Source organism: Stylophora pistillata, chromosome 8 (genome assembly GCF_964205215.1).
Source record: "Stylophora pistillata chromosome 8, jaStyPist1.2, whole genome shotgun sequence".
Classification (NCBI taxonomy): Eukaryota; Metazoa; Cnidaria; class Anthozoa; order Scleractinia; family Pocilloporidae; genus Stylophora; species Stylophora pistillata.
The window spans coordinates 33,267,777-33,280,560 of NC_142526.1; the positions used below are offsets into that span (position 1 = coordinate 33,267,777).

At 39.1% G+C, this 12,784-nt stretch overlaps 1 protein-coding gene and 2 long non-coding RNA genes across 3 annotated transcripts; 2 read left to right on the forward strand and 1 right to left on the reverse strand.

Annotated features, from left to right (window-relative positions):
• Positions 1-70: 70 nt before the first annotated feature.
• On the forward strand, positions 71-7,511 carry LOC111325913 (uncharacterized). The gene is made up of 8 exons (XM_088729701.1): positions 71-305; positions 1,762-2,007; positions 2,390-2,929; positions 3,424-3,618; positions 3,722-4,570; positions 4,850-5,848; positions 6,097-6,226; positions 6,946-7,511. The coding sequence occupies exons 1-8, from the start codon at positions 173-175 to the stop codon at positions 7,043-7,045; spliced, it is 3,192 nt and encodes a 1,063-aa protein (XP_088585827.1). The 5' UTR covers positions 71-172; the 3' UTR covers positions 7,046-7,511.
• Positions 1,589-2,696, reverse strand: LOC148725917 (uncharacterized). The gene is made up of 2 exons (XR_015990431.1): positions 2,599-2,696; positions 1,589-2,004 (listed from the first exon to the last, which is right to left on the reverse strand). It is a non-coding gene; the product is annotated as an uncharacterized LOC148725917 (long non-coding RNA).
• Positions 7,512-9,583: 2,072 nt separating the features above from the next.
• On the forward strand, positions 9,584-11,112 carry LOC148725918 (uncharacterized). Its single transcript, XR_015990432.1, has 2 exons — positions 9,584-10,020; positions 10,315-11,112. It is a non-coding gene; the product is annotated as an uncharacterized LOC148725918 (long non-coding RNA).
• The last annotated feature ends 1,672 nt before the right edge of the window (positions 11,113-12,784 follow it).

Here is a 12,784-nt window from a genome sequence, read left to right on the forward strand (position 1 = left end):
ACATCTGAATGAACGGGTCAAGTGTTCTTTTCTACCCACTTAGTTGTTTAACTAGCAGAAGTAATTTTGAAGATTTCTTGTCGCCGGGGAAATTGAATATAACGTTAACATAACGATGGCTCACGAGAAACATAATACCGGGCTCATATCAGTGGATTCACAATGAGTAACTATGGTGAAAAACGTCCACATTTTGAATATTTTACCACAAATGCACTATGTTTCCATTTTCCTTTTGGCATACACTTTTTTGTTGGAAGTAGTAAGCGGGGGACCAGGATCACCACAATTTAAGGATACTTCCGGTAGGTATATATTTCGTAACTATTTTGGGATCTAGACGATTTCTATACTTACATAAAAAGTAATTACACTATGATTGTCTGATAACAAATGTTTTCCAAGTCATTTCAGTTTAATGCATAACTCAAACAAGCCAATAAACATCATGTACCTCGATGATTCAATTTTTTTTTCGCAAGCAATTTAACTTAGGGTTATCGCTAGATCCCTTATCAAAGAAACCTGAAACTGAAAGATAAGACACGCCATTGGATATGATTTTTTCATTACTGTTTTCTTGTTACAAAATAAATTTACTCAGCTTCAATTAATCGGCGAAAGGAAAACTAAAATACAGACAAGTGTCCGGTTATCCTTGCTAAATGATCATCTCTAAGTTCATTAAATAATCTTAAACTTAATTAAAACGATGTTTTTCATCTGCTGCGGAGTAAGAAAAATGAAAAATATGTGAACCCCTAGAGGCTTCGTCCCACGCTAACGAGAAATAACCTTGATCCATCACCAGCGACCGAGCGCACACCCTGCCATTTGGTCTTTTACGAAGTAATTTCTGAGTCATCCAAATATTCTTTACATTCTTTGTTGAATACCTGGTCATTTGAAGGAGGCTATTGTTAGAAGGCCCCAATTTCATTTTTGCAAAGTGGCCGTGAAAGGCATAACAGAAAATCCCTGATTTTGGGAGAAAAAGCTTATTTCGTTTTTGTTACCGTTTAGGATTTATATCATTGCCAGATGCGTTTGAATTTTAAAACGGTATGAAAACAAGTTATTTAGTGTGAACTAAATGGTACTAAGCAAAAAGATTTCTAGAAAGGAGTAAGGCTTGAAAAGCGGGTAATATATATAGAGGATACTGGAGAGGATGGTGGATAACTCTGTTAGGAAAATGTAGTTGAATCGGAGGTAAGCTAAGCCAATTAGTTATTGTAAAAAAAAAAAAAAAGGAAAACTAGGGTAATTTTAAAGGCTGATAGTTTCTAAAGAACCTGCTTGGGGCTGCGTCGGTGGGGGTAACGAAACAACAATTTGGATATATCAACAAAGTTAAAATGGTAAATTGGCTACCGTAACGATTACAAAAGCTGACGTTTCGAGCGTTAGCCCTTCGTCGGAGCGAATGACAAAGGGCTAGCGCTTCGACGAAGGGCTAACGCTCGAAACGTCAGCTTTTGTAATCGTTATGGTGGCCAATTTACCATTTCAACTTTGTTGATATATCCAAATTGTAGGGTAATTTTAGGCTGGCGCTGTTTTATTTCTAGAAAATATCATACCTATACAACTGTACGTCCATTTCATTGAGCATCACTATTCTTTTGATTCTACATCGATGTTTAAATGCTTATTTAATTCATTTTGCTGCCCTCTATGTCATAATAGGATTGAGTTCATAATGAACCAAGATGAAGCCAAAATACAGGAGTTCTTTACTAATATTCGATCGTTTTTTAGTTTTATCTTCCTTTCATCGTGAACGCAGATGGTTAATTGAAAAGGTACGTCCATTAAACATAACAACGTCCTCGGACAGCTTGAGGTACAACAAATATGTGCAGCTTTGGAAAATTAGACAGTCCCTTGCAGCCGCTAGGCACACTTCCTCTAAAACCTTCGTTAAAAGATCCTCAGACCGGGACTACCTGGATAGGATTGCGTCATTCATCAAGGAGAAGGAAGATGCATCGTTAAGACCAGCTGGTGAGAAAAAGAATAATTTGAGCTCAGTTACAAAAAGCGTTGATCAGAAATTACTATGATAGTAAATCAGGGTAGGGCGAGCGAGAGTAGGGTAGAATACGACATCAGATTTCCTAAAAGGCAGTGTATGTTCAAGAATAACGGGCTGTGAAAAATTCCTGATTCTGCTCGTAATAAATGGTTTCTGACCAAACTTTAGGAAAGCATTTCACTTCTTCTTCTTTTTCATTGTCATTTTCTTCTCACATCTCTTCTTTTTTTTATAAGCAATTGCCTCGAAGAAAAATGAGACTCGGAGCGCCGTATTATACATTAATGATTTTTGCAAAGAATATTCTTAAAGGGTTGCACGTCCTAAAGCTAAGCTCTTTAATTATTTCAGGTTCAGCAAAAGTGGTTTTCTTACTAGATGGCTCAGGTAAAATTGGCAAGAAGGAACTCAACTCGTACAGACTGTTTGTGAAAGAGGTGTATGAAAACTTAAACATTCCTACGAGAGGAATCACTTTTGGGCTTCTAGAATGTGGCAGTAGACACTACACCCAGAGAAATATCCTTCCTAGAAATATTCAAAGTTCCAAAGTACTTGACCTCACACTCGACAAGCTTGTCCCCGTGAGTGGAAGTTGCGAGTTGGGAAAATCTCTCCAAATCTTAAACAAAAATGTTTTTGTGAAAATGCCAAATGGTTCTCCAAAAGCCGTGGTCGTGGTCATGGCTGGAAAATCGGTGGATGAAGTTCATAACGCGGCAAAAGAACTACGCAGAATAGGTGTGCGAGTCGTGGCCATAGGTGTAGGTGGTCAAGCAGATATGAAGCAGTTGGCAACCATTACTGATTCTCCATTCTACGCTTTCAAGGTTCCGGTTGTCCAGTATTTGCCTGCAATGTCCGGTACAGTGGTTGGATTTTTAAATGAAGGTACATGTTTGTCCAGACTAAGAGTAATAGCAAGTATTGCCATTGCCTGCGCTGAAATCAAGGCACAATAGAAAACGATCGCAAAATCTGAGATATATTATTTTGATGTACATATAGCTATTATCAGCGAACGAGAATCTGTATGTTCCTGATTGAGGTTTTCGCCTAAAAAAAGAAAATAGAATAAACAGAAATAAAAATGGTGTACTGAAAATCATCTTCATAACATCTTTGCCTACATCGCTCAACTTATGAATGATGCACAACAAATCTCATATATCTAGAACGAAATAATGTATTAAAATGTTCCTATTCTTTTATTTTTGTCGCATCTCTGTTTCACCAGTTTATCTCTACCAAACTCATGACTTTCAAACATAATCATGAGGTCTTTCCCCAACTCATTTCATGACCCCTGACCTTACATTTATACTCATGTATGTACGTACCATTTCCCTTGAAAACATGATTTCTCTATATCTGCACCTCCACAGTGACCGACTCCAGGGTGCTCAGTGCAAATTTAACTGTTCCTGATCCGTCCGCTATTCAAAAGGAGAAACATAGTGGCTACTATGATGAAGAAAAGTCCACAGATGCCAACGAGATCGAAGAAGCTCCCTACACAGATAACGACTTGTTGCAAGGTCTTCCACCGATTCTTGACCAATTAGATGGGGATAAATCAGGTTGGTTTGGTAAAATCTTTTCACAATCCTCACCTATGATATACTTAGTTTGAGCTGAGATGATCAATCGTACTTATGGGTACTGTTTTTATTCAATCTAAAGCGATAGATTCTTGGATCTCCGCCTTGGGAGGTGAGAGTAGGCAATATGATGCCTCATCCTCGGACTCAAATGTTCATCCTTCTCAAAGGCCACCAACCACAGGAAATTTCGGCACTCATCCCACACACCATACCTATAATATAGGACCACCTCACGCAGCCGCCCTGCTAAATGATTGGAATGATGAAGGATTTACATTGAATCCGACGTCAGATGCAGAAAATCCGCTCTATAGTGTCAATAGCATTAATGATAGCCCACATTATGTGCTCCAAGACTCTGCATCAATAACTCAAGTTCCTGTGAACCCATTACCAAATAATAATGGGTCGGAAGGACAGGTATCGCCTGGTCAAACTGGTGGAAAGGTCACTACTCAAGGATCTGGCACTAATGGTGCAATGAGTCCGTCTACTGCTTCTACAAATGGATCGGTACAAGGTGGTGTTAGCCAGGGACAAGGAGCAACAGCCAGTAGCAATGGGGCAGCCAGCCCTCCTATAGCAGGTAATCCTATTCCGGTGGGTGAAAACCAAGGAAACGGTATCCCCTCCGAGGCATCACCTAGCAGTAACGGGGTAGGCAGCCCTGGTACCTTAGAAAATCCAAATCAGAAGGGTGGAGGCCAGGCGAATGGAGTATCAGGAGGAGCCCCAGCTGCTTCCAGTAGCGCAGTCAGTCCGGGTACCGCAGCCAATCCAAATAAGGCGGGTGGCAACCAAGTCTCAGGATCAGTTCCCCAAACAACAACAGGCAGTGTGGCGAATCCTAATAGTTCAGGCTCAAGTACCAACTCTGGACCAGGAGGAGGAGGAGGAACTTCTGGTGGTGTTTCCAGTCCACTAGGTGGTACAGAAATTATAAACGAAAATCACTTTATAAATTCTCCTACACGTCATAATTCGGAAAATATATATTTAACTTACCCTACTGAACAAAATAAATGGAGCTATTTTGCTCTTGCGTTAACTTCGAGGCGAGTGCTATACATCATTCAAGCACAATTGTTGTATTTCCTACTCTCAAAAGCCGGAGCACACCAGGGATTTTGAGACATAACTCTTTTATATGAAAGAGGTATGTATAGCTGATCTTCGTTTCAAACGTATTTTGAATTTGTTACAACAGGTCCGGTGCCGGTAATTCAAGCCCCATTGTTATCTATACCAGTCCTTCCAATTCAGACCATTCCGATCCAAGCACTTCCATCTATACAGACAGCAGGATCAGAAAATTTCCAAAAACCTAAGCCTCAGACCGCAAATAATACAAACCAGCGTGAAAGCAACGGAGAAACCGGTCAGACTCCTACCCCAACAACTAGTAGCGCAGTTGCAGCTCCAAACAAAGGCAACCAGGTGGGTAATAACGAGAAAGGGCCAGGGGAGCTCCGTAAACCGTCAACGTCTCCAGGAAACCAAAATTCCTCGGGTACTACCACCTCTAAACCAGAACAAGCAGGAAATGGTAGCAACCAAGCACTCAATCCTTCAAAGCCAACACCTACGAATAAAAGCTCAGCAAAACAGGAACCTACGAGTGCACCGGCAGAAACTTCAGCTAAATCAGGAACTTCTGAAAATCCAGAACCCACCACTCCTCTAGCGGGTACATCTAATAAAGAAATCAGCTCCGGAAAAACTCATAGTTCGAAAAACAAACCAACTTCCACGACCGCTATTAAGGGTGGTGCCCCCGATAGCAACTCTTCGCATAAAAAACCAAGCATTAAAGAAGGCAGTCAGTCACATCAACAACAACCGATCGTTTTATGCCAAATAGTTTGTGGCCCTGGCTGTTGTCCACTTATATCAAAAACAAAACCAACTGTGCCGACTACAAAAGAAACAACCACTCTAAAGCCGAAGAAAACAACAAAACCAACAAAAGAGGCTGTGCCGGAGGTGTTGGCAGGTCCACCTGTACCTATACACTATACCCAGAGACCAGGGTGGTTCCCTCAGAATCCTGCTCCCTTGCCCATTCCTCCCAACTCCCTGCCTCTTGGAACTGATCCTGGAGCAGGGTCAATAAATCCTCGACTGGATATGTATATGAATCTCCCACCTGCAACAAGTGCTCCTAAAATCAGCTCATTTCCCAAAAACAATCATGACATATTTGCTGGTAAGACCTAATTAATAAAGAATAGTACTCAGTTACTTATAACCTTTTTTATTATTTTTCTGAGTTTTGTTTTCATGGTGTTTGTTATTAATTTGTACGAAATTTGAGACTTGACCTACTTAACCACACCTGCATCAATAGTTAACTCCAAAATCAATTAATGTAAGGCGATGATTCGTGAAAGGATCATCGAAAAGTGACCTGATGGGCACATGGTTCAAAAAATACTTTCGCTTGTTCTTGTCTAGGTCATTGCGAAGATTACCACCCTGACTGTCCTTCTTTTCTTATGAGTGGCCTTTGTGATCAGCCCAATCCTTTTCTAGAGGTATTTAATGTTCGTGAGGTTTGTATGCGTTCGTGCGGTGTCTGCAACAGGTACGTTTGCATAAAGGTGGCGCATTTAACTTAACTTAACTTAATAGATGGCGTATTTAACTTTTTGATTTAAAGCATCAAGCATCACTTTTCGGTTAAATGCACCAATATTGAAGAATCCATTTGGAATTTCTCTCACAAAATGCTACAAAGACCTTGTCTGTTCTCCACAACTATCTAATTTTGTGGTTCATGGTATATGAACTATTATTAAAAACTAGATCATTAGATAATGAGGGGTTGCAACCCAACCCTAACCGTTTTTGTTACAATGCACCAAATGGAAAAGCTTTTACTTTAAATAGTTAGCATGTTATGTCGTCTATATGAAATGTTAATTTTATGGAATACATATGAAGATGTAGTCTGATCGTCCGGGTGAGTGTATGAAGTACATATGAAGATGTCGCTGCTAAGAAGCAAGTGACGTCATTCAACATGGTCAACGTTTTTACATCTCACATTTTCCATTATAGGTTTACCGTATTTCCCTTGTCATCTTTAAAGCTTTACTTTAGTCGTTGGTCATATCAATTCTTAAATCAAACCTCACTTGTCATTTAGTATCCCCTATATTTTGGGGCCGCATTTCGACAAGTTCACAGCACACAAGCAGCTATTGAAGTGAACAGTTACCCAGATAAAATCCTCTCGATAGAATTTAAAAAATCGTCCAAGAGTTAAAATTCTTTATTCATGATTTTTATTGTGTTCCACAGCTTCGTGAAACATGGACAGAAAGATACCTTCGGCTTGCACAAAAAAGAAAAGAAGCCAGAGGATATTGGATTTCCAGAGTACAGCAAAAAGTTTCTTTGAAGTAACGTGCGAGAAATTCAGATGTCTCAAGAGCTGCTTCGATAACCGTTGAATTTATTTTGAAAGAAAAGCATGTCTATTATATATAAAATTGGCTTATGTCATTCTTGCGCAAATGAATTTCTCAAGCACTACTCCTGCTTTCGTTTCAAAAATAGTTCATGTTAACTTATTTGTACGATTATGCAAATATTTTAGTGTGCATTAATAGAATATTAGAGAATAAAAAATATTCATCCTCAGATATGCTGAGTTTGCCGAATAGTAAAGCTTTGATGGGTGGTAAAGCGAGTGTAGAGAGTTCACGTGCAAAGGAAAGACATTTTATTTCATTTTTGGGGTTGCTTTACTGGGATCACATCTATCAATCTCGCCACGGCAAGGCGTGTTATAGTTGTCAATCATTTTATAGCAGAGGTTGTGGCTTTAGCTTTTTAATTAGCTGGTAATTAAAATGAGTATCTCATCATTTGTTTTTATCATGATTCAACTACCTAAGAGAACGAAAATAACAAAAGTCACATTGTTCAGTTCTCAGGAAAACTGTTTTACAAACCCTAGTACATTGACTTCTCTGAGTTCAAAGTTATGAAATAATGTTCAAGCTAAATATTTTAAAGTATCAGCGAAAAACAGCCATTATTTAGTGTTTATTCAACTGTCAGCATTTTTATGAAGTACGGCTTCAATTGATTAATGTTCATGAATGGGTCGCAGACATGTGGGTATGTTTCTGTTTACTTCAATTACGTGTAACCACCTACCAAACCCCCTCCACCCGCTTCCCCAACTCTCTTCCCTAAGCAGCAGATATATCGTGGAACCTATGTAACTTGTGCCTTGACGTATGTGCTTGTGCTTCACGAAAGTGCCTTTATTAGTTATATACTTTTATACACCCTGTTAGACTGATTGCTACCAACAAAGTCATTATCCATCGTAAAAAAGGAACAAAGAAAACGTCAGCTTTTGTAATCGTTACGGTGGCCAACTTACCATTTCAACTTTGTTGATATATCCAGATTATTTCGTTACCCCCACCGACGCAGCCCCAAACAGTTTCTTTAGAAACTATCAGCCCTCAAAGAAAAGGTGTGGTTCGATCAGTTCCTGATTCATCCTAGAAAACAAACAGGCAGGTAATGTTACACTTCTCTAACACCTCAGTATTTTTTATGTTCATTGTCTCGATATATTCTAGTCAATAATTAACACTCGAAAGTAAGTCACTGTTAGTTAAATGGCCAAACCTATGTTTTCTCGGATGATTTGGATGGAGTTTTTGTCGTATAAGTTATTCTTATGTTGTTCGTTGAGTATTGTTTGTACTTCAGTTGAGACCAAGCCCAGAAAAATTTCATTGAAAGCGAGGAAACGGTATGTGCTGATTAAAATAAAACGCCGCAGATACAAGAAACGTGGCAGCAATACATGGTATAAATTTAGATAAAAATCACTATACTGTGCGAACCTCGGTCATTTAAAATCTCATTGAATTCGTTTTGGAGGACTCTGCAAATTGTGCATCAACGAAGACTTTGTAAAACATGGAAATCTGAGCTTGTTGCTTTCCTGTTGTCACTTATACCACGTTATTGGGCAAAAGACTTTCCTTCTAAATTGGATGTTCTCAGGAAAAAAAATTAAAACTGATAGGAGGTTACATGAGATCTAGATGGGAGCGGCAATATTCCGAGTGGGTTAACGTTAAAAAAACTAGGAAAAAGCTCTGACAGCCAGGCAATTAGGCTTGTCAGCTCTCTCTAATTCGTGATCATTAGGCTATCAGTGGCAGAATAATCCATTTGTTTAGAACCGACAGAGGACAAAATGAGATAATTTTGTGCAAATTGAAGTCAGAGTAGTTAGACACTTTGAAGACCAATGACGATTTTCTGTAGGTAGGTTTACCTCAAAACGAACATTGACCATGAATACTTATCCTATAGTTTCCTCTTTCCTACAGCAGGTGGTATTACCTTCAGTGGAGATTCTGGGGCAACAGAAAGTAAGTCTTTCTCATAACGCGTACTTTTCACTTTGGTCCATAGATAAATGCCGATCCTAAGTGATCGAGCAAAATCCGCTGTGATCTTAAACGCGAAGTTTCGTAATCACGAAGGGTTTACACCAGCTAGTCGTTATTTCTCATAAGTCCTGCTGTTTCGGAATTTGTTTGTTTAAGCGTCGTTCTTTCCTGGTCTGTGTGTGTTCGTTTGCTTTGATTTGTATTGAGAAAAAAGAGACAGGAAAATCAAATATGTTCCAAATATGACGCACCACCAATTAGGGAAAGAACAACACCGAACTTTTATCAACAGCAGTGGTTGTTAACTCCTTCTCTGATAGATTAACTGGCGTGTCATTCATTGTAAGAATGTCAGCATGAAAACAGTACACCGACCAACGCGAATCACTTTTTTCATATGATTATTTTTAAGTTTGCGTTCCGTGATGTGCCGCTGTTGCATTTAGACTCCTGGGTTTCTTTTATCTAATTGCTCTCTTCTTTCTGTCTAGTAATCATTGACCTGAGATTTATGATCGATGGATCATCCGCTGTGGGAAGAGAGCAGAACTTCAAACAAATTATCAAGTTTGTCAGCGCTGTAGTCCATGCCTTTCCACTCGGCCATTATAAAACTCGCGTTGGGGGTAGTCCTGTACTCCTCCGCAGATTTAGTGAAATACCCCGGGACAAATTCGGCAGAGAAACAACTACTTTATCTGCGACGTGGCTTGGAGGTCTGTAAACACTTCTTATTTGATAGCAGGCAACTCAGCTGACAGCGTTGCTACCCAATCGATGGATATCAAATCATATGGAGTGGAAATCTTCTGTATTGGGGTTGGGAACGTTGCTAGTGATTGGCAACTCAATGCAATGACCAGTTATCCCTCTAATGATATCTTTAAGAGTAACTACGAACAAATGGGGAAGATTGCAGAGCTACTCGTCGCTAGGATTCTGAAAGGTAAAAAGAACATAGTTTATGAATTTTAGTTTCATTTCATTAAACGTAAAGAGCTATGAAGTATCGCTGACTTTATGCACAACTAAACAACTTCTTCTTTCTATTTTTGGCTTCCGCCTTCTTTTAGGTATTTTTAGGAACTATTGTCGCCCGTACTATTGCTATAAGTCAACAAGTCTATTAAGCATTTAGAATGATCAGTCGTAATTCACAGTGTTAAAATCATTTCAAAAATTGTATTTCTTGGGTGGCGTTTCAACTCGCTATGCTAACATAATGACCATTCTATTAAAGGTTATCAGGATTACTGTGGATACTCTCTCAGTTATTTGCGACAGAAGAAACGCGTAATAATTCCAACAGTAAACAAATACGACTGCTCACGTCAGTCCATTGTTCAACCACTGCCACGTCATCATCATTATCATCGACCACGCGATGATCCTTATAATCGCCTTCTCAGCAGACGTCGATGCTAGACGGGTTCATCAATGATCAATTAAAAGGAAGGGGGAGCTCAGGACGTGAGGGGAACTAAGATTAAAAGCATTTCTTTCTAGTTTATTGTCGCTGGAAGTTCAAATATTGCGAAAACAAAAGAACAGAGTTAAAAACTGCCAACTACTATTAGCTAACTACCCTACTAACTAACTACTTCCTTTATGGGGGAAAGCTCGTACGCTTTTCAGTAATTTCCTAATCTTTGCTATCACAATAAGGGTGTATTTAAGACAAATGCAAAGATACAGGAGCTCCCTTATTATAAGTTTTACGCATTGTACAATCGCGCTACGAGAGATGGTACCTAGGTTCAAACCATTTGTTCTTTAAAGAGGTAACCCTTTAAACAAATCTTATCTTTGCTATCACAAATCTTATCTTAGAAGGTACTATTGCCTGTTTTAGATCTCTCTTTTTTTTTCTCCCTTTTTGGTTTCAGGCTCTTTTTCTTTTGGTTTCTAAGGGTACCTCAGCAGATAGGGTTTAATAGATTTTTGTCCCTCTATGTAGATGGGAGATGACAAATATTCTTATTGCTGTTGGCGTTAGTTCTAAATCATAAGAAGTAAAGATTCACTTTAGTTTTGACGAGATCAGCATCCGTTTGTATTCTCCGGAATAAAAAATGTTGTCGCTCTTGAAAGCCTCACCTCACTCAGTGCAACCTGCTATACGCAGTAGACTATAGCTGAGGGTTATCAAGGAACACAACCTTAACAACGTAGGTATACGTGGATCACAAACAAATCCCAAAGTTTGAAAATTATTACCCTCGATTTGTACATAAGAGGTCCCTGGTTCAAAACCTCGACTCCTCATAAATTTGCGATTGTTCGAGTTAAAAGGAAATAACTTTGCAGTACCTCTCACCAGCTGGCTGATTAATACTGGCTGATCAATAATATCCGAATAAAAGTCGTCTTCCTTCGCTTCCTCCTCGCACAAAATTGCGCTTGATCGACGATAAAGTGGAACTCAACATGGAGGTTTACCTCAGAAATATCGTATTTTGTACCCTTGAACGTGTTTTTTCGTTTTTAAAGTCCTGTTTGAGTATTTAGGTCCAGCTATGTAAATCGCTTTCCTTTGGATGTTAACCTTGCTCCGTTTCTGAAGCGATGCACATACTTTCTGTTGTTTTAATCAATCAAATTTTGTGCTAAGATAAAATTGGTGGATTCATTTCCATCATTCATTACGCGCGTTTTGAATATGCGAGTACGGTTATAGCCAACTCACTCTACCATCTAATGTCCAACATCTTTTGGTTTTTTTTTTCTTTCCTCACTCTTGAGATTTTCTTCCATGATTTTAAACACTTCACGGGCCAAGCATTTCAGATGTAAGGAGGACTTCTCTTGCCTTTGACTAGACCTTGGCACCAGTGGTTCGTTTTGGAGATTGGAGATGGAGACTGCTTTGTAGTCGATAGATAGTACAGGCCATCTCTCCTGAACTATTTTTTCGATAAGAAAATCAGATTATCGTCAAATTATTGGAATCATTCATGAGTGAATGGATCTCATTGCCTACCGGGTGGCATCTACCTCATTACTTTCGGAAAGGATGTCTTGATGAAATTGTGTTTTCTCAGTTGCTATAAGAATTTCGATATTAGATACCAAAATCAATTCTGCTAGCGACTCTCAGACTTGCCCGGGCACACCTGTTGGTCCACAAACTTTGCGTTGTGATCGTTTACGGACGTAACATTGTATTCTAAACTCCTGTTAATGGTAGTGGAAGTATTGCGTCGAACGGGACCTATTTACTTGAGACGTGCTAAGGAATATGATATAAATACGAAAAGGGGTTGGTTAAAAAACGGTTGAGAACTCAGGCATTTCTTGACCGAGCCGTCCCTTTTATCATTACCTCATCATACCCTGAAATAGCATACAATTGAACCAGTCGAAATCCATTAAAATGGCGATCGGTCATTGAAATTAGATCCCTTGAAATGAAGTTTATAAAGAGGAAACAGTCAAACGAAATATGACTGAGAGTTGAGTTTTTTTCCACTATGGAAATTGAAAATCACCAATTCAGGACAATAAAGTCATAAACTGGCCTTCATTGTCAAAGGGAATCTTAAATTAAGCTAATTTCATTATAATATATCTGTTTGACGGACCGCTTTGTGAGTAATTGGAGCGGGTTTGGAAGTTAACCACCCGTGAAGTGTCAACACACGCTTCAACAGTAATAAAAGACCACCTCACAAAGACTAAACCGATTGACTTTCATGTACCTGCAAGAGCCA